Here is a 23,218-nt window from a genome sequence, read left to right as displayed (position 1 = left end):
GGGACATAGCAGAATGGAAGATTAGGTTTTCACCTTTGATAATCTTCTTTCTGTTAGTCCCTGGAGGATTCAGTATGACCACTCTCTCTGTGTAAGCTCAGTTGTTCTGAATCGCCTGTTTTCTGCCTCTGTTATTCTCCTTATAGGCTTTGAGGATCTTCCAGTAGACTGTAGACTGATCCAGTAGACAGTAGACTGATCCTGTAGGAAGTTCGCTCTTCTGTGAGTATGCTTATTTGTTTCATGTGGGTGCTTGTTGCTCACAGCAGGTTAGTTCTACATTGTTCCTCAATGTTTTTCTGTGTTGCTTTTGTGCCAGTTTATTACTTATTTTCATGTTTTGCAGAGCAGACCAGTTCAGACATGTTGCTGGGGATCTTCCCCAGTACCCCCTTCCTTGTCATGGATTTGTTAGGTATGTTGCTTGGCTTTGGGACTGAACTGCAGGGGGCTCTAAGTCTCACTAAGGTGGAAGGAGCATGTGCTCAGAAAAGTATTAGGATTTCTGCAACTCCTGATTGGGGGAAGGGATTGAACACCTAACGTACTGAATCCTGCATGGACTAACAGAAAGATTATCGAAGGTGAAAACCTAATCTTCCATTAATACATCTGTGTTGCAACTGAGACAGTTCAAGAATCATCTGACTCTAAATCTTCAAGGTCTAGACAAACGTGCTAAATACTTGATTAGGACAGTCTGCAGTGCTAACAATGACAGATTTATTAAATTATTAGCTTTGAGAGGTTTAAATGACAGATTTATTAAATTATTAGCTTTGAGAGGTTTAGAAATAGCAGCATAGAGGATGGCATGGTTAAGAGCATCTGGAATTGGAGAAGATGTACCTGACTACCTTATAGATAAACCAATGCTAGGGGAAAATCCTTATGGAGAAAAAGTTCAGGAGATAGTATATTATACTTCAGTCCTTAGCAGTAGATAACACTGGCCATCAATAATCTTCCTCTTACTACAGGCTGGTACTGCAATCTTACTGTAAGATTGCAGTTCTAGCCTTCTGGAAGGCCTTATCAGCACAGGAAATACCAATCGTAACCTTGTTCCTATTCTAGATCTCGTTCCCAAATGCCTCTTCAACAACTTGGTACAAGTAGAGGAAGGAAGACAGAAAATCTTCGAAGTTCACTAATCAACCACAAATTAAACTGGAGCCTAGTTTTTGACTGCACTCTAATTTCTGATTATCTAGTCAAGGGAAGGTTAATGCACTTCATAAAAAAGAAGTTCATAACTATGGACAAACGGATTATCAAGATAAAGAAGGGGAAAGATTACAGATAGGTTAGTGTGGTGAAAGCTCACGAGTCTTCTCCACCTTTGTATTAACAGATGTTCATGGCTCAAGAAATAGACTCTCTCATAAGGGCCAGTGTAATAGAACCAGTCTCACTAACCAAACTGAGTCTAGGTTTTGTTTAAAATATTTCTTCATTATGAAGAAAACAGAATGCAGCCTATATTAAACCTCTGAGTTCTAAACAAAGTTGAGAGAAAAATAAAACATCAACATAAATATATTAGCCTTTATTTTTCTTCAGACTTCAAGGGCATAGGCTGAAGTTAAGAGGTGATAGGCTCAGGAGTAATCTAAGGAAATACTTTTTAATAGACAGGGCGGTAGATGTGTGGAACAGTCTCCTGGAAGAGGTGGTGGAGACAGACTGTGAGTCTGAATTCAAGAAAGCATGGGATAAGCACGTGGGATCTCTTTAGAGAAAGATGATGGTTACTTTGGTTGGACCATTTGGCCTTTATCTGCCATCATGTTTCTAAGGATACCTATGGGCACATTACCATACATCTGCTTCAGGTTCCTTAAGCAGCACTTCTAATGCAAAGATTTTCTTTTTTCGGACTTACGTCATCCCAGCTATGTTGACCAAGTGTAAAAGAGTTGTTGCAGCTCTCCTGTTTTTCAGAGGACTTTTTTTCATACCGATACAATTTGCTTGTAGCTGGAAGTATACAAAGAAGCTTCCAGTACTGTATGATTAGCCAAGATGATCCTAAAGGCTCTAGGGTTCATTGTCGGTATGGAAAAATCAACATTGTTTCCTTCTCAAGTCTTAGAAGTTATGGGAGTAAATATTCACACTTTGTCGGCTATGGCCACTTTAACATCCAATAGAACAGAATTCATATTAAAACTACTGGTCAAAGCAACATCATATTCCAGGCTACTGGATGGCAAGTGCTAAAATTATTGGGTCATACAGTGGCAACAGTCCTTGTAATTGACCCATCTTCACATGAGAGAGTGCAGTGGAAGTTAAAATGACAGTGGAACCAAAACTTAGCCTAGATTCTACAAAATTTCAAATGACAGAAAGCTGTCAGAGAGCCCTTAAATGGTAGAAATATTCAGAGGCAGGTTTATTTTACCCACTGCTATCTCAGATAACATTAACAGATAAAATTCCAATCTAGATTGGGGAGTCAAACAGAAGGGACATGGTCACATCTATATTAGAAGCTCCATATCTATTGGTTGGGAGTCCAGGCCATCTTTTATTCTATTCAAGTTTTTGCTGACAAGGTTGCAGGGCATATACTACAGCCACCTGATGGTGTCGGGACTTCTAAGCATAGTAACAAAGTCGATGATGGATGATTAGATTTGCTTCTCCAAATGTTACATTCATTATCACTTTGTGATTAAAAACAATCCAAAGTGGTGTTAACATTTTACTTGCTAAATTCAATTTTAAGATGTTTTCCCCTTTCCTGTTGAGATATATAGCACCCAACTCGTAGCATATATGAAATAAATGATGTGGTGTTAAAGAATGTTTCTCAACTTCTTCCAAGCCAAGTACCCCCTAAGTCTAACCAATATCAACCAAATGCTCCACCCAAGCTCTACCCCAAACCTGCCCAGACCCCCAAGCTCCGCACAGACCCCCCCCCCCCAATATTATTTTAATTCACTCTGGTAATTTCCTGTATTAACTACTGTAATGCCTTATACAAAGGGATCACACAGAAAGAAATTCGACAATTGCAGATTATTCAAAATACTTCTGTTAAAATTATCTTCCAGGCAAGGAAATTTGATCATGTTTCACCTCTACTAATTAAAGCACACTGGCTCCCCATCGAACATAGAATCACTTATAAAATTCTTTTACTTACAATCAAAACTAGAACTTGTAATCAACCAGAATTCATAAACAGACTTCTTGTACCCTGTGCCCCCCTCAGATCACTCCGTTCCACTACACAACATCTTCTTAATATCCCCTCTCTGAAAAATATTAATACCATGCGCTTAAACATCCTTTTGGTCACTGCACCCTCCCTCTGGAACTCTATACCCAATTACATAAGAGAGGAAACTAATTTAAACCAGTTTAAATCCAAATTAAAAACCTTCTTATTTAAAGACGCCTTCAAGTAGTACCTACTCTTTTAAAGATGCTGTTTAATAACAACTGCCCTTCTAAGGACAATTTGATTTTCTTTTAGCCTTCCCCCTACCTCTTGTTCTTTCCTTCAGTGTCTCTTTCCTATAAGATTGTAGTTTGACCCCTTTTTTCCTTTTGTACAAGTCTGTCTGTTTGGTTAATTGTTCCCCTAAATAGGTTTGTTAACTTGACTGTTTTTATTGACTAATGTACACCACCTAGAAGCCTGATTAGGCGGTATAATAAATTTTTAAATAAACTTGAAACTTGTAATGCAATTTCTTCTGTTCATTTTTTCATATGCACACAGTATAATCTTATTAATACATAAAGATAACCACAAAATTTAAAAAAAAACACAAAGCACACTCACTATATGCAGAGAAAATCTTAATTATCATTTATATTTGTTTGTTTTTTCAAAGAGGTCGGGGCAGATGACTTTAAAATAAGCAATATCACCTCAGAAACAACTATAGAAAAATAGACTAATATAGTACAAAATATAGACAGCAGATATATATTCTCAAAATGGACACATTTTGATCACTAAATTGAAAATAAAATTATTTTTCCTACCTTTGTTGTCTGGTGATTTCCTGAGTCTCTGGTTGCACTTCCTTCTGACTGTGCATCCAACATTTCTTTCTCTGCTTCCTGCACATTTCCTTCTCTTCCAGTCTTCATTCCCTCCCCCTCTGAGTCCAACTTCTTACTCTCTGCCCTTTCCCCATTTCCTGAGTGTGACTTTTCTCCTCCCTTCTTTCTGCCCTCCCTGTCCATCTCTCCCCCTCTCCATGAGTAAAACACTTTCTGTCTCCTGCACCAACACATAAACTACAATGCAGTAGACTTGGACTCTGATAATCCACTGCTACGGAATAAAGACCCCCATCCCCCCACACCTGATAAAGGTGACCTAAAATGGAAGGCCAACCAACAGAACCACAGAGAAGGCAAAGAAAAAATAAAGGGGGGAAAGGAGAAGAAACAAAAAAAAATCCTCTCACGCAACCCAGACATTCCCACACTGACTAGTCTCCAAACCCCAGCCTAGAGCAGGATTAAAGGGAGTTAAAGATGTCACTCCGGACTCTCGACGATAAAGAGACTGGATATAGGAATCCCAGATTTGAAGAAATTGTTTCTGTAGAAGACTGTGACTGGCCGCTCTATACTCCGTCAGCAACAGAGCATGCAATTGATTTCTCCAGGCCCAAAAGGAGGGCAAGGTATCACTGATCCAAACCGAAAGGATCACTTTTTTTCCCAGGATTCCCATCCATCTCATAAACTGCCTCTGACCACTACAGGGCAAATGAAAGGCCTCATATTTATCAAGTAACAGGCCAGCTGCCGAAAGAGGAAGAGAACAGTCTAAAATGCCCTCCACATAGGACAAAACCTGCCTCCAAAAATGTTTAATTTTCATTCAAGACCAAAAGGCATGGATGAACGAGTGGGGCTGCTGGGAGCATTTAGGACACAGGTGAATCTGTTTAGCTAGAAAGATGTAGCTGGCTCGGTGTAAAATACCCACAATGGAGCATATGAAATTGACATTAACGTAAGACCGCATTGATGGAGACTCCAGGTATCCGCTTAATCATAATCAAAGAAAGAAGGTACAAAGCATCGCACGAGATCACAAGGTTGTGACACCAATGCTCCTGCAATACAACTCAATCTGTCAGCACCGCCAAGCGGTGAAAATCTTTATAAAGGCCCAACACCATAAACCCATCTTCCAAATAGGGAGCAAAAAACTCCTCAAATTTATCTGCAAGAGGAAAGGCCAAAGCATCTAATGAAAGCGACTGAACATAATGAAGCTGCTTGTAAGCCAGAAAATCCCCCACCGAAAAAATCACCTAAAGATCCAAGATCAATCCATGACAGGAGAGAACCATCAGCGCGCAGAACATAGTTGGGCAAAGTGATACCCTGCAACTCCAGTTTACGAAAACTAGTGTTAACCATACCCGGGCTAAACTGCAAATTACCGAGAATAGGTAAGAATCTAGAAACTGATGGATTACTGTTCCAGAGCTTCATTAAATAAGACCAAATCATTCTCAACGAGCTCAATAAGAGGCTACCCTTAAGCTGCACAGGCAAGGTAGGCCAAGGGGCAAAAAAAGCATTCTCGAAAGCTTTAGGAGTAAAATCTTGGCAGAGAACCACTCTCCCAAATATCGCATCAAACAGACTACATTATACAACTGGAAATTTGGGAATCCCATCCCCCCTCCAGCCCAAGACCCCATCAAATGCAGCAATGCGACCCTTGGTCTCCTCCTCCCCCCCCCCCCCTCCAACAAAAGCGAGAGAGCATGGACTGCAATTTGTCAATATCCTACTTCAAAGGCCACAAAGGCAGTAGCTGCTAGGTATAGATCCACTTAGGAAAAAGTACCATGCTAAATAGTTGTAGCCTACCATGCAAGAAGATAGGTAGAAGAGACCAATGGGTGAAACACTCTGCAGAATAACGCAACAAAGTCGACATTGCTACGATATAGCATAGACTTAGTAGCTGTCAGCATAATCCCGAGATAGCGAAAGGAGGTAGATGCTCGTTGGAGAGAGAAGGGACCCGACCAGGAGTCCCTCAGCTGCGGGGAAGTGGCCAAGGTTAGAGATTTATCGAAATTAAGCGTGAAACCAGAATAGTCCCAATATTCCGTAAAAGTGTCCATCAGATTCGGCAAAGAGGCGATAGGGTCCAACAGGTGTACCAAAAAATCGTCGGCAGAAGCCGAGATCTTATAGAGGAGCCTATGCGAATACCCTGAATAGCCGCATTACCTAAAACATCTCGAATTACAGGGTCCAAAGACAAGGCAAACAAGGGGGAAAGAGGGCAACCTTGACACATATCTTGACATATCGGAAAGGAGGAAGAACAAAGGCCATTGACCCAGACAAAAGCTCTGGTAGAGCACCCAAACCGCATCCTGAATCCCCCCACCCCGAAAATCCTACCGATTCAAAACAGCGCAAAAAAACTGCCAGGAAACCCGATCGAAAGCCTTTTCGGCATCAAAGCTGATTAAAAGGGAAGGCTGCTGCGTCCTCTCTTCATATTCCAAAGACACCAAGATGGATCTAATATTTTTAACACTAGTACGGCCCTGAACAAAACTCACCTGTGGGTAGGCAATCAAATCCAGTAGACACTGAGCCAGACGCTAGAACCTTGGCAAACAACTTGGCCTCCACATTCAGCAATGAAATGGGGTTTCAACAACACCACGATTTGAGCAGTAATAAGTAAATCTGGAAGGCTACCCCTCTGTATTGCGGCCATAAAAGTATCCGTCAACACTGGAGCCACAGTGGGATGTAAAAGTTTATAGAATTCCGTACAAAACCCATCCGGGCTGGGGGTTTTCAATAAGGTTCCATTCTGTATGACTCCCGCTACCTCCTTCATAGTAATCAGGGAATTGAGCTTTGCCACTGCCTGTTCTGATAAACTCTGCAAGGAATGGCCTTCCAGGTATACTCCACCCTCCATTAAATTGGATTGTTGCGTATATATTATAATATTCAAAAAAATACCATGTTAATCTCTTTATCTGTCCGAGCCATGACCCCTGCCCCCCCCCCAGCTTAGTGGAGTTGTAAAATAGTATTATTTGCGCCCCCCCCCTTAGAATGTGGCATTGCCCATGCCAAAAGCTTCCCCGCTGATTCCCATGATGAGACCAAAAGTAGCGAGCAGAGGGAAGGATCCTGAGTCCGCCCATAAAGCCGTCGAAGGGTGCCAACCCGCGTCTCCAAGTGCAGAATCTCGATCCCGAGCTCGACACTGATGGCTGGCATAAGCCAAGATCTCCCCATGGAGCACCGCCTTGGCTGCTTCCCAATAAAGAATGGGCATATCCTGATGTGCATGATTATGAAGTTGATATTCAGACCATTTCTTGTACAAGAACTCCTTGAGTTTGGGATCTGTATAAAGACGAAGCGGAAACTGCCAACCAAAAGACCCCGGAGTAGAAGAATCCAGCTGGAGGGGAGCATCAAAAGAACCAATAGAGGCAGCTTCAATCTTAGAGAACAAAGAGCTCAAGGGTAGCCAATAATCGATGTGGGATAAAGAGGCATGAGCCTTAGAGATATGGGTGAAATCCCTCTCCCTTGGATGGAGCGTCCTCCAGACATTGATATCATCTAAAGAAGAGCAAAGTAAAGAAATGCCCTTAGTGGAGCTTGACCTATCAGCAGGAGCAGGATGTGATTTATCAACCAGGAGATCATGCACACAGTTGAAGTCACCTACCACCCAACAAAGGATCATCAGATGCTGACCCAAGAGCTGAATAAGCAAAGCAAAAAACTTAGAATTGTAAGCATTGAGGCATAAACATTACACAGAATCAACGAGTGACGATCAAGAACCACTTTAGCTATTATATACCAACCCCCAGGATCCACCCACTGCTGCTGAACCGCAAATGACAAGCCCTTCCAAATTAAAATCAAAACCCCAGCCTTCCGCCGCTCAGCAGGTGCTCCCAGGAGGTGACCCATCCACCATGTTTGAAACTTGGCATGCTCTGTTGCGGACAAATGTGTTTCTTGTAGAAAAAGAAAATCAGCTCCGACTATTCAAAGCTCTCAAAATCTTATGCCTTTTAATGAGTGAAGTAACCCAATTTGCATTCCAAGAGACACATCTCATCAGCTCCCTCCTCCCTTCAGGGCACAATCAGGTACCACTGGGGGAGGGAAGCCTGCTGCTGCTGTCAGGAAAAAAAGAAAACTACAAATGTGGCAAGCACAAAGAAGAAACTGCTGGCTTTGGAGGCTTGCAAAACACTTCCCCCGCTGGTTTGTATGAAGACAGTGCGAAGCCAGCAGAAACAGCCCGTGTCTGCTTCAGCGTCGAAAGGTAACATAGGGAGGCCACCTGCGGGCACTGTTATTGCTTCACAGTCCTTTATCTAAGACAGCACAGGAATTTCAAGGTAAAGCTTTTACTTTTTTTCCTTTAAAATATGGGAGCTAAAAGACCATTATCTCCACCAGTATTTTCTGACAGCCCTACAGCTCAAAAACAGTGGTGTGTGCCTAATTTGCTTCCCACAATCACTTCACAGGCTCGAAGTTCTATTACTATGGTAGTGAACTTTTTCTCGCTGTTGCAGGGGTTTGAGGAATAGTGCTGCTCTTTTACACCAGCCCTCTCCCTCTCTGGCCGCCTCAGTGGATCTTCAGCAGTATCCTGACTGCATAGTACAGTGTCCACCTCAGGATCCCTTATGCCCAGAGCCTTTCTCTAATCCTACTAATATGGCTTGGTCATCCCATACATCACTTTGTGCTTCGCCTCAGCAACAGATGTCTCCTATACAAGATTGGTATGACACACGGGAATCTGATCCTCTAGATGTGGACCTTCCTTCCCAAGCGCAGACATTGCTGCAACAAGATCAACCAGAAGACTATTCTTATCCCAAATTTCTTCAAAAGTTGTCTACTCTAAGTCTTAACCAGTCGGTCACGCCACCTAAAAAAAAGGATTTTCAAGCCATCCTTCAGTCTTGTCAAATTCCGTCCAGAAGTTTCATAGTGCTTCTAGTCCATCAGGTTCTACAGGATCTACAACTTGCTAATGGCAGGAGCCACAATCTGTTTCTACAACTTCCAGGCAGTTAGAAAACAGAGTTGAAAAAGCACTAGGGCATGATTTACAGTAGCTACCGTATTATTCTATAGCAGTGTTTTTCAACCTTTTTTGGGCAAAGGCACACTTGTTTCATGAAAAAAATCACGAGGCACACCACCATTAGAATATGTTAAAAAATTTAACTCTGTGCCTATATTGACTATATATAAAGTAATTCTCTTGAATAGGAATCAAATAAACACAAAGAAAGTATTTTATAATTACTTTATTATGAAATATTAAGTAAACAGAATAGTGAAAAATTATAAAATACTTTATTCAGTGCGAAACCTGGGCCTGTTTGGCTGAACACAAAGCTGATATTCTGGCTGGAATCGAAGAAAGACACACACGTAGCTCTTCGTCAACAGCTCTCAGTCTCTCTCTGTATTTGGTTTTTATAGCATACAAAAATAGACAAATATACCCTCCATCCTTTTTATTAAACCACAATAGCAGTTTTTAGCGCTGCTCTTGACGCTCATAGGCTCCCTGCGCTAAAAACCACTATTGCGGTTTAGTAAAAGGTGACCATATTGTAAAATATAGACAGCAGATATAAATTCAGAACTGTGCATAGTAAGTGAAGGGAAGTTTTCATCTCTGGGAATTTACCCAGTTAACTATTAAGTTATTTGGGCAAATTCCTTTGAAAACTGTGGTAATACTGCCTCCACTTTGTTAAATTTAAAATAAAATCATTTTTCCTACCTTGTCTGGTGATTTCTGGTTGCACTTTCTCCCTTCTATCAGCCTGTATGCTTTCTCTCCTCCACACCTCATTCCCTCCCCCAACTTTTTCTTCCTCTCTCCCTGACCTTTCTTTCTTTTTTTCTGTTTCTCTTCTTTCCTTCTGTTTCCCTGCCTGCCCCCTTTCTTTCTTTCTCCCTGCCGTTCCCCAAGCCACTGCCACTGCCGCTGCCATCGGGGAACAGGACCCACCAATGGATAACAGGCCCCAAAGCCGACGCCGACGCATGCTCTCCCTGACGTCAATTCTGCAATCGGAGAGGAAGTTCCGCCCAGCCAGGCAACGATTGGCTGGCCCGAACTTCCTCTCCGACTGCAGAATTGACGTCGGGGAGAAGACTTATCGGCTCGATAGATTAGATCGCCAAGACAAAGTGAGTCCTGGGTGATCGACTCACTTTGCCTTGGCGAGCTACTGGCGCCCCTGCCTCGGGCCCCCTGTCAGCTCCGGGCCCCTGAATGCAGGACTGGTAGTACTGCCCTGATGGCGGCCCTGCGGCACACCAGGCAACATCTCGCGGCACACTAGTGTGCCGCGGAACAGCGGTTGAAAAACACTGTTCTATAGTATCGAAAACCTTAAAGTCTCAATACAACTCGTCTCCTGAGAAAGATCATCATTTTCTTGATTCTATCAGATGAAAGGTCTATCCGAGATCCATTCTTGCATCAAAAATCATGGCCCATCAATGAAAAATTCTACATTTCCAGCATTCCATTATACAGCAATTGGATATGGCTTCTCCAGAGGAAATTCCAAACCTCCTTCTGGCATTACAAGAATTGACTTTCCATTTAATAAAGACTATGATGCCTATGACATGAGTTCTCGGATTTCTTCAGTTGCCATTGTGGCTCGGCATTCAACCTGGCTCAAAGCCTCAAACCTTCGGATAGACCTTCGTGACCAGCTAGCAGATGCTCCATGTTTGAGAGATAGCCTTTATTTTGGTGTCACAACTCAAGGAAGACAATACAGCCATGCGTGAGCTCTTCGCACATCCTCAGAATCAATTCCAACCTTATCGCAGATCTTTGACTGCTTTGCCATATCGCAGATCATACAATTTTTCCAACAGTACTATCCTCGGAGATGATTTACACCTTATGCCATGACCACTCCTAAGAGACCTCAGTCTACCTCATTTGCTCAAAAGCAAAGTCCACAAACCATCAATGACCCAACTTTTCCGCTTAAATCAGCTCCTGCTTTTTGATCTTCCACCTGTAGGAATGCATCTAACCAATTTTTTCTCAGCATGGCAAAGCATCACAACAGACACTGGGGTTCTTATGGTCATTTCTAAAGGATACTCCTTCAATTTCCTTCCAAACCATCCATCGTTCCGCATCATCACATCCCTCAATTGACAAAAGAGATATCTTTGTTGCTTCAGAACAATTCTATAGAGGAGGTCCCCAAGCAACAGCATTACAACCGATTCTATTACAGATTTTTCCTACTTCCCAAGAAGACGCACGGCCTCCGTCCTCCCAACAAATATCTCAAGAAAGAAAAATTTCGCCTGATTTCACTTCCAGGAATCCTTCCTCTTCTCAGAAAAAATGATTGATTAGCCGCCTTGGACCTCAAGGATGCATATACTCGCATCCCTATTCATCCTTCCCACTGGAAATTTCTCAGATTTCTATTCCTCAACAAGCATTACCAGTACAAAGTTCTACATTTCGACCTCTCATCAACATCATGTGTCTTCACAAAGTGTTTGGCGGTGGTAGCAGCTGACCTCAGAAGAAATCACCACATGGTATTCCTCTACCTGGACAACTGGTTCCTAGTAGCACACGTAATACAAGAAAGAAAAGATTAACCACAAATACTCAGATCCACAAAAGGTTAATCAACTGAGAGAAAAAAACCTCTAGGGTTAAATGATTTAGTAGCTATAATAGAAATAATGAAGGAAAGAATCTCAGAATTGCCACTCCAAGGATCATAATAATATCATCCATATAAGGAATTGTGCCGTGGGTATCTTTCATTGATCCAAAACCTTCACATATTAAATGTAACTTAATCCATCACTGTTTTAAGAGTATAGTGGTACCTTGGATTACAAGCATAATCCGTTCCAGGAGCATGCTCGTAATCCAAAATGCTCGTTTATCAAAGCGAGTTTCCCCATAGGAAATAATGGAAACTCGCTTTGATGTGTTCCCCCCCACCACGAGAACCGGCATTGCTCCCCCCGAAAGCCTCCCTGCGATCCGGCACCCCCCCCACGCGATTCGGCATCCCCCGCCACGATCTGGCACCTCCCGCCACGATCCGGCACCCCCCCCCCCCGCCACTTCTTACCCTCATCTGGGCAACGGCATGTCCTGTGCTTGGTGCCGGTGCCCGAAGATCGGCCTCCTCTTCTCAGATGCTCAAGGCCTAGCAGAAGAGGAGGCCGATCTTCGGGCACAGGCACCAAGCACAGGACATGCCGTTGCCCAGATGAGGGTAAGAAGCGTCGGGGGGGGGGGGTGCCCAATTGCGTGGGGGGGGGGGGTGCCGGATCGCGGAGGGGAGGATGCCGGATTGCGAGGGGGTGCTCGTAAATCGAGCCATGTTTGGTTTCCGAGGCACCGATTTTGCAAATGTTTTGCTTGTCTTGCAAAACACTCGCAAACCGGTGCACTCGTAAACCGAGGTACCACTGTATATAACTTCACTACTCAATAATTTTTAGATACCCACGCCACAATTCCTTATATGGATGATATTATTATGATCCTTGGAGTGGCAATTCTGAGATTCTTTCCTTCATTATTACTATTATAGCTACTAAATCATTTAACCCTAGAGGTTTTTTTCTCTCAGTTGATTAACCTTTTGTGGATCCTAGTAGCACACACCAAGGAGCAGTTGCTTTTAACCATTCAAGCCACAGTGCACTCTCTACAGGTGCTGGGGTTCATGATGAATTTCAAAAAAATCAAAATTCCAACCAGTTCATTGGGGCACAACTCGACATGGTCTCTGCAAGGGCCTATCTACTAGTGGATCGTCATCAAGCAATAATTACCCTGGGGCGATGAATGGCCTTGTCCCCCGTACCCACAGCAACCAGTTAATTATTTCCCCCATTCCGGCGGGTTACCTTCAGCTAACTGCAGGTAACAGTCACCATGTCATTTTCTAATTTCAGTCAAAGGGTGTAACACTAGCTATTAGGGTATAGGGTGTCCTAATTTATTCCTCAGTTAGAATACACCTTTTTGTGAATATCTTTTGTTTCATGAGTAAATCGAGGAAAATTTTGTTGTTTACCTGCAATTACATCACTTTCTTTTCCAGAGATAAATAAAAAAAATATTTAACAACGATATGTAAACATTTCTTAAGAAAGAACTGAATATTTCGTGGGGTGTCCTAATTTTTTCACATGACTGTAGCTAATTATTTACTTATTTATTCAAAATATTTATCAATCGCCTATTCCTAGGCGGTTTTACAAAAGTAACATTCACTGAATGGAACAGGCAAAACTTATACAACCATCTCAAATTACAGATCATTCCATATAAACAGTGAGTTCCCAGATCCTCATAATACACGCATCCTAAAACCAGCATTGAGCAAAAACATCTTTTACTAGAATGCTTCTATAAAAAGTGTAGTTTTAAGCATCTTTTTAAACATCTGAATATCAGATAGGGCTCTTTGCGGTCCAGTTAATTTGTTCCACAGCGTTACTCTTATGATGGAAATAGCAGAGGTTCTCATATTCTCATAATGCATTTTTGAAAAGTCCATTAATGAGAATCGTATCGCACCCTCTTAGTTCATTGTGAACCCTATACTCTGTTCTACAACAATTGGGTATTTCTAAGAACACCTCAGAAGTTTATATTCAAGTGAATATCTGAATTCCATATTGACAAAAGCACTATACCAAAGCATTTTTCTCCACTATTGCATATAGGTCTCCACCAGAGGAGACTACATAACTCAGGACTGTTAATGAGTACTTCAGATATTTTTGAGAAAACTGAATCAACAGACCCTTACAACTTTTTTTTCACACAAGAGTATGCTGGTGAAAGAACTCAAGTCAGGGTGGTTTATAAATAATATGCATTGTAGATTGAATTTTTCTGATACACTGAAACAAGTTCCATGAACTTACCTCAAATACGGTAGTGCACCAGCTGGAAACCACAGCAGCATCGTTTTGTGCTGCTCATTAATATGTAAATCGCACACTATCAATATAATATAACCAGTGAAAGGGGGAATCCTCAGTGTGAAGGCACAGAGAAAGGAGAACAAACTCCAGTGCTCACATAATAAGGTGAAGGTCTAATAACCTCCACCTGCACACCATCATCAGATCCCTCCCGTATGCAAAAACCCACCAAATAATAAGGTGAACAAACTAGTAAGTGATAAAAGTAAATCACATATACACAGTGCTGAGACAGAGCAGGATACTCTGTAGGTCCTCCAGCTGACTCCCAGGAAAAAATAATAATAAGGCAGACTTAACTTGCAGGCATGGTCCGAAAAGGACAATAGCAGAGCAACAAAGCCCACTGTAACATCAGATGAATTCAAGTTCAGGTTCTACCAGCCCGGTTTCGGAGACTCTGGGTCCCTTCCTCAGGAACCTGCAGCTTTAAACAGACGACATTCATTCAGCCATGAACGGCCAATGAAGCAAGAAAGCCAGCCAGGAGAAAAAAGAGGAGCTAACAGAGGCAGGCAAGCAGTGCTTAAAACCTGAGAAGGATAAATACGTCATGAAAAATGTAGCCAATCAGATCAAAGAAAAAAAAAAGTCAAACGTCTACAGAATAATGTTCCACTCCATAGATTCATTCAGGCCATGCGGATGAACTGTGCCCAACTCAAATATCCAAAACTGTTCCCGTAGCTGAATGCGGGCGAACTTAATGCCTCTGAACTCATCGGGGATTTGTTCAACAATGAACAATGATACATTTAAATCGGCAAACACATGGCCCTTATCCACACAATGAGAAACCATAGGAGCAGCAACAGTAGAGGTATTCAGCCGGCTCTTGTGTTCCAAAAGTCTAGTTCTGATTTTGCGGCTAGTCCGTCCCACATATAACAATCTACAAGGGCAGCTGATGACATAAACCAGTGTTCTTTAACCACTGGTCCATGGACCAGTGCCGGTCCACAGGGCCATCACGTGCATCAGACCCAAAACAGTGTTCTTCAACCGCCGGTCCACGGTGCGATCGATGCGGTGTTATCTTCGAGCCAGCTCCCTCTTCCTCACTGATTCAGTGCACAAAGCCACGGGCAGTGGCTCCTACGGACGTCCTGCGCCTGCACCGGAAGCCTTCTCTCTGACGTTGCAATGTCAGAGGGAAGGCTTCCAGATGAGGCACGGGATGCACAAGGTGCAATTAGTACTATTATGGGGGCGGGGTCTGGGGGTGGAGTTTTGGGTAGAGATGGGCGGGGCCTGGCCCACAACTTAGCTCAGTGTTCTTCAACCGGTCCACGGACTGATACTGGTCCACAGAATAATTATTTCTGCCAGTCCATAGGTGTAAAAATGTTGAAAAACACTGACATAAACCACCCATTGTGACAGACATGTCGTATATTGTCTAAGCTGATATTGACGATGAGAAACAGAATGGCACCAAGTAGAAATTGTCAAAGACAGAGGGCACATACTGCAATGACCACGAGGTCTGTGACCCCTGTGAATGAGGATTGTTGACATATGATCGGCTCAATAAATTACCCAGATTTTTGGGATGAGAGCAATTCTAGGCAATTCTCTAAAACTGTCATGAAAGCCTAGAATGTGCCAAAGTTTACGAATAATACTAGCCACTATTTGAGCTTGGTTAGAAAAGGAAATAACACATACTTGACGATCAATGGTAGTACTGTTATGAGCAATAGCTCAGGATTAGCATATTGAGCTCTGTGATAAGCACGTTTGATAACCCAATCAGGATAGCCCCTGTCCTTAAAACGATGCGTTAATAACTTGGCTTGAGTTTTAAACTCAGTGATGGTAGAACAAATCCGCTGGATTCTTAGGAATTGGCTAATGGGTAAGGACTGCTTTAATCTAGAAGGGTGACAACTAGAATAATGGAGGTAAGTATTACGGTCAGTGGGTTTCCTGTGGACTGAGGTGGACAATTTCTGAGCCGATTAAGTAATCACAGTATCCAAATAGGTGATTTTTTTTGTGTGTCAACCACTGCTGAAAATTTCAAATGCATGTCCAAAGCATTAAGCCAATTTATTAAAATATATTTTATTGAGCAAACAAAAACACCAACAGGTCAATGATATAAAAAGCAAGTCAGCTCAACATTTTTGGTATACAAAACCCAATCCCCACAGATCACAGCTCCCCCGAACAACCTCCCCGAGCCCTAAACAAGCCCTCACAAAACTCCCCCCCCCCCCCCGGGTCCTCCATCCAGATAAACAGTACCAGTGAAAACACCAAAGAAAGCAGGCATACCAAGCAGAACAAGATGAGACACAAAACAAAGATTCAACAGTTAAGCAAACGGCTTTGAGCCGGAGGAGTCATGGTAGTCCAAAATGGTTCCCAAGTACGCTGAAAGATGGGCATGGGAGAGAAGAAAAGTCCGTCACATCCCTCCTTTCCCACATCAGGAGAGTAATCATCTGACATCGCCATAGTGAATAGTCCGGAGCATCAGCCTCAAGCCATTTCAACAAAATAAATTTCAGAGCAACAAGGACAGTCCACTTGAGGAAAGCTGCAACTCCCTTTGGACGAGGGAAATAATGAGAAACAGTTCCAAATAAGAGCAAAGGGGAACGACGAATGGTAATTTTCCAAATGCTCTCCACAAAAACAAAAATAGCAGTCCAAAAATCTTGAACATTAGGGCAAGTCCAAAACATGTGTCCCAAGCCCGCTTCTGGAGCCTGACAACGAAGGCAGGCCGCAGTCTCATGTAGTCGTGATAAATAAGCCCTCTTAGGAGAAATATACAAACGGAAGATCAACTTATAGTGTTGCTCCTGAAAGGTGGTATATTTTCGAAAGGCAGGCAGCCGACAGACAGCCTGCAAAAGCACATCAGTCGCCAACTCTACTGCTAGGTCATGAGCCCAAGCATCTCGTAATTTAGAATGGTCAAACAAGGGGGATTCATCCTTCAAATGGCGATGATGGAATTTAAGGTGGACCGAAAGTTGGGAACCAATGGTGAAAGCCGTTGACAGCAGCTCTTGGCAGGAGGCTTGTAAAGAACTAGAGGGTAAAGAAGAAATGTAATGTTGTATTTGCATATAAGCAAAATAATCAGTGGGTAGGAGGTCAAACTCGTCTCGCAACTGTGCAAAGGACTTAATTTTGCCATCATCATCAACCAAGTGAAATACATAGTGAATATCCCTTGTTTCCCACCGAGCAAAACTCGGCCCATCTATCCCAGGTAAGAAGGAGCTATTAAAGCGGATAGGCAGAAGGGAGTTACAGAAGCAGAAAGAGGGTGGTATTTGCAGACCCAGCGTCAAACCTTCCGCATGGGACGGTGGAGCACCTTCACAGAGAGAGATTCAGGCACAAGAGAAGGAAGAGAATGAAGATATGCACTAAAGTGAGTAGATTGAAAACAGGAAAGTTCCAAAGAAGTGTTGGTGAATGCTGAAGTACCCCTGGAAAGATCATTAATGTGGCGCATGCCACATCCAATAGTCAAATATCAAAGGTTCAATAAACCCAATCCACCCCTATACCACGGAGATGCTGCCCATTTAATAAAGCAGGCGAGGCCGCTCCCAGTCCACGAATATCTCTGAATCAAGCGTTCCAGTTGTCTCTCATACTCGAGATGTCAGATAAAGAGGAAGGACCCGAAAGATGTAGAGCCTAAAAGGGAAAAGGTTCCCCAAAAACTGTAGTTTATTCTGAAGAGCCTGGAACAACGGTTCCACATTTAAACGATACAGACTAGACAAGTCCTGAGGAATAAAAACCCCCAAATATTTCAAAGTAGAGTCAGCCCAATGAAGAGGAAAAACACGGCACATAACTCAGGTGGATAAAGGCAAGGCCAAGGACTTATCCAGATTGAGAGACAGACCCGAATAAAAGCCAAATTCAGAAATGAGGTCCAATGCCGTCGGTAAAGAATCTTCAGGTCGAGTAAAAATCAAAAACATGTCATCTGCAAATGCTAAAGTCTTTAACTCAATCCCACCAACTTGAAAGCCCCGCACCTCCGCGAACCCCCGAAGAGTACACAGCAAAAGATTCAGAGAAAGAACGAAACAGCAAGGGGAAAGGGGACAGCCCTGCCGGGTTCCACGAAGGATGGAGAAAGAGTCCGTGCGGGTCCCGTTGACTAGAAGCAAAGCCCTCGTATTAGAGTAGAGAGAGCATTAAGCCAATTTAAAAAATCATAAAATTTTTCCAAGGAATCAGACCAAATTAAAAAGATGTCATCAATTTAACGCAGCCATAAAGAGACAGAGGCCATCCATGTGGACACATACAGAAACTTTTCTTCAAAAGCTGTTACATAAAGGTTAGCCACACTGGGGGCCATGGCTGTACCCATGGCTACCCCGTAGGTTTGAAGATCTTTTCGGTTACAGCCCCAACTATTTGGAACTCACTCCCTCTTTATTTAAGACTTGAACAAGATTTGAAAAAATTCAAAAATAGTTTAAAGTGTTTTCTTTTTAAAGAAGCCTTTAACTAAAAGTTTATTTTCCGGTTGATTCTTAATCTCATCGTCTTGTATTAAACTCAGATTATATTTCCCCTCTTTTTAGATTTTCATGTTTGCAAATTCTTTTCTCACATCATCCTTATGTTCTAACCTAATCTGATTAACACATTTTCTTTTTTTTTTTTATTGTATTTTTTCTTTTTCCCTCCTTTCCTACTGTTTCATGTGTTTGTTACCCCAGTTCGTTTTTTTTTTTAATTTTAAAGTAATTATTTTTATTTAAAGTAATTATTTTTATTTACGATGTATTTGTGATTTAAGAAATCCAATTTTATTTCTTTGTAAAACGCTTTGTATCCTGAAAAGCGTTTAATCAAATAATTTAATAAACTTGAAACTTGAAGATAAAAATCGCCTTGAGCTTCAAATAAATTTTTTTGTAGACCAGAGCTGCAAGTTCCATAAGAAACGATTTAGAAATCCTGGAGTCATTGGGGAGCATAGATAAAGTGATGTCAACGATCCTCAAAGCTTCCTCTTGGGGAATATTGCTATACAATGCCTCAAGGTCCAAAGTAATTAAAAGATCAGTAGATTGAACCTCCACCGACCCTGATTTTATTCAAAAAGTGAGTGGTGTTCAGCACAAATGACTTAGCCTTTGCCACTTCGGGTTTCAAAAAATAATCCACCATTTTGGATAAAGGTTCCAAAATGGTGCCACGAAGTGCCACGATAGGACGTCCTGGAGGATTATTTTAAGGTTTAATGTATTTTAGGCAAAGTATACAACCTGGGAGTCTGACTGGGCTTTTGAGTGAGATACCTGGCCTCCCCTTTAGTAATTATATTATTTGTAAAAGCTGTCTGCACAACCTGGGAGATGACCAATTGCAATGTAGGAGAGGGATCGGTATCTAGTTTGGTATACCACAAGGTGTTAGAAATATGGGCTTGAATTTGAGCCTCATATTGTGCTTTGCTTTGAACCACCACCGCACCCCCTTTATCGGCAGGTTTGATCATAAGGTTGGTGTCATTACGCAACGATTGTAAAGCTAAATTCTGAGCATGTGTCATATTAGAAAACCTATAGTGGGCAGATTTTGCTAAGGTATCAATATCTCTCAAACCAAGTCACGAAAGACTTTAATATTAGGATCAAGGGGCCCCGGGGGGACCCAGTGTGATTTAGCACGGAATAAAGAAACATCCCCCTGGGTCTCCTTGGAAGCAAAAAACAATTTGATCTGAAGATTTCTAATAAAACGGGCAATATCTCTATGCATGGTGAAATGATCCAACTGAGTGGTAGGAACAAAAGAAAAACCTTTGTCCAGAACCTGAATTTGGGTGCTGGACAGGGTACAGCCGGAAATGTTAATAACAGCAGACTGATTGTCGTTTAGGGGCACGGAGGATTGTAGCCTTGTGTTTGATTGCGGTCTGGCTGACTCCTCCGTCCACGTCCCCGTCTCCTGGATCCTCCCCTGTTGCCACGTCCTAAAAAATGTGAAGAACCTGAACGTGTACTCCTAACATTAGAAGTACTTGATGATGAATTATCATCAGTAGTATCCGATGGTAAGTTAGAATTATTCACAGCATCACTCATAGGGTCAGATTTACACATCCATTTATAGACATTGCCCAATGTATAATCATTATCATCACGGTGAAATTTCTTGACCTTGCCCTGTCTAATCTTATCACGGAATTGGTCTAATGTTAGCTGAATATCAGATCTATTTTGGCTAAACATAGGGGCCATGACAGGGTCAGTGGATAACATGGCATGTAACACATCAGCTTGTGCAGTAATCTCCTGGGAAGACTCATGAATAGTATCCACAATTAGAACCATCAAATCAAGAGAACTTTTATTTAAAATGGCCGCCCATTTATGTAAAAATGCTTCTTTGTTGGTAAACATACCTGGAGGTTTTTGAATCCTTAATCCTCGAGGAATGAAATGGTTTTTAATATATTCCACTAGAGACATGCTATGTAGGTCTAATTTAATCAGTTCCTTTTGAAGACCAATCCAATTATTTTTTCCCACCAAATAGTCAGGTGATCCCAAGGCGCCACCTTCCTGAAATAAGGAATTTCTAGATAGACAAGACGTAACCTGCTCAGAGGAAAAGCTGCCATCCTGGAAGCTCCATGGAGAAGACCACCTTATTATTTGGTGTTTTTTTGCATACGGGAGAGATCCAATGATGGTGTGCAGGTGGAGGTTATTAGACCTTCACTTTATTATATGAGCGCTGGAGTTTGTTCTCCTTTCGCTGTGCCTTCACACTGAGGATTCCCCCTTTCACTGGTTATATTATATTGATAGAGTGCAATTGGTAGTCCAGTGCTTGGGACAAAGTGAATTTCTTTGCAGGTCTTTTTGACCTTGTTTTTGCTGCTCATTAATATGTGACATTTGTAAGGCAGCAATGTGGTCCTGCATAACTACTTCCATAAAGTACTACTGCTTAGACAAGGTGTCTTCAGTGCTTTTAGAAGAGCAGTCCTGTGCAAGATGAACAATTGAGCACTTTTCCAAAACTGTACATAGTAGCACTTTTGAGAAAAATAGGTAGTGGCTTTTGGACTGAGTGAGTTTTCAACAGAGCATTCAGCACAAAGTACAGTACTTAAAATATCATGGACTTGGTGAGTTTAGTATAGGAATAATCTACAGTAATGTTTCTTGCCTTGATGAATGAAATTAATCACAGAACTCAAAGCTGACAAAAACTGTGGACTGAACTTTGGATGAGTGTTCAATTAGTGCTTCAACTATCCGCCTCCAGAATTCATGATGGATTGCAATAAAAACAAAATAATGTAGATGGATATAGATAAAAGAAGTGGAGGGGTTTCTTTTTAAAACTAATAACTTATGAACTGCAATCCTAAGCTTTGGAGAGTCCACATGTATGGCTGTTGTGATCTTGTTTGTTTGTGGAGAAAGCAAAGTTGCACACATGTAGCTTGTTTGTTTTCCATGGACAGCAGGATCCAATGACTGCACTTCCCTTTCAAAACTGGTTCTAAAATGGATAAATTTGCACAGAAGACATCTAAATAGAAGAGCCATTTTCCAAACTGACACATTCAACCTATAAACACTTGGCCACACAGACATCTCTACAGATCAGAGGGGCAGTTTACTAGTCAGTGCAGTGGATTTTAAATAATGGCACCCAGGTACCATAACTTTTATTCTGTCTTGAGAGCCCTCCAGGAACAGAAAAAAAACCTACTGTGCCTAATTCTATACCATTACAATTGCCTTCCACTATGCAGGTGTCTCCTATATTCAGATATAGTAGGCAATTTGGTGGTTTTGGAGGACTCACAATTTACACCACAAATCTAGGAGGAGTATGATTTGGACCTGGATCCCCTTGTTTTCAGTCCATTGCACTGATCTCTAGGCTACTCCTGGCTGCTGCTGCTTGTTGCTCTTTTCGATATGTCCATAATACCTTATGATGATATAGCACCTGGTATCCCCTTTCAGTTTGTTCTTAGGGGGGTGGAAGGACAGCATCCATTGGGGGATTATAGAAAGGTCAAGCTTTAATCCATCTAGTGGTCAGCTGGCCATTCAGTACATCAGTTTTTATTTTTTTTTAACTTGGATGTGATTGAAGTAGGTCTGGATATAAACGTACTACTACTTAGACTTGGACCTGTCTTCCTTTTCCATTATTGCTGAGAGATGTCCTAATTTTGGGCCTACCAAAACATGCCCACACATGGCCTCCTATTATTTTGACAAATTCAGTGAGAAAAGTCCAAATTCTGCCTTTTTGAAAATCACAGTCTAGACATTTTCCTCAGATGTATGGGTTTGGCTGTTTTGAGATGTCTACTTTGAGAATGACCTCCTTAGTCTCAAAGTATACCTGAGGTAGTGCAAGATAATGACTTACCAAAAATTACAGAAAATATACTAAACTGGATAATCAGTACTACTGTTTTAGAACAAATTGGCAAAATTATATCTAAATCATTATTTTTGACCATTCAGTTTTGCTAGGTATTTGCCTCCATTTTTCAAATAAAGCAAGCAACTTTCTTCCTTCTAGGATGGCATTCACTTGTTCATTTTGTAAATTCCGGACATTTGAGGAAAAAGACATTGAAGCTCATTTGGATGGTGATTCTCATCGGGAGACTTTGAATCATATTCAGAAGAAAACAAAATTTGACAAAGTAGCCATAGACTTTTTACATGTAAGCTACCATATTTTATTTAAAGTATAATCTCTCTTTTTTCAATACCTGTTGGTCTAACAAAAAAGAAGCAGCTTTGTGGGCAGTGCAATTTATTGCCTGAGTGTCATATATATAGACTATATAATTGTTCTAATGACAAGTAACTTTTTTTTTTAAGTTCAGTTAAAAAGCATGTAATTAACAAATTTAGGTGTAAATCTTTGTGTTACTGATTTCCTTTCTTAGGAATGCATGGTGAATAAGTACAAAAAAAACAACTTTACGCAAGTTACAGACAACCCAGAATGAGGCTGCCAAAATTATAGAAAAAGATATAATGGAAGGCAAGTAAAATATATATGAAACGTTTTGTAATAGATACATTTTGTATAAATGTGTAACAGTGATTCTTTATCCTGCATGTTCATTATTGTGTGTTATGAAATTAAAAAAGGTTCTTGTTTTTGCTTTTCT

The 23,218-nt window shown here is 41.6% G+C and overlaps 1 protein-coding gene across 1 annotated transcript in view; it reads left to right on the top strand.

Moving 5' to 3' along the window:
- Nucleotides 1-23,218, top strand: part of LOC117346438 (DBIRD complex subunit ZNF326-like) — a 148,247-nt gene that overhangs the window by 82,242 nt on the left and 42,787 nt on the right. The window contains 3 exon segments of the mRNA XM_033915980.1: nt 22,615-22,762; nt 22,991-23,011; nt 23,013-23,088. Of these exon segments, the coding sequence (XP_033771871.1) occupies nt 22,615-22,762; nt 22,991-23,011; nt 23,013-23,088 (245 nt within the window).

Source organism: Geotrypetes seraphini, chromosome 12, assembly GCF_902459505.1.
Source record: "Geotrypetes seraphini chromosome 12, aGeoSer1.1, whole genome shotgun sequence".
In the NCBI taxonomy this organism is placed as follows: Eukaryota; Metazoa; Chordata; class Amphibia; order Gymnophiona; family Dermophiidae; genus Geotrypetes; species Geotrypetes seraphini.
Note: the sequence above shows the minus strand (reverse complement) of the source record. Positions and strands in the feature narration are given on the sequence as shown.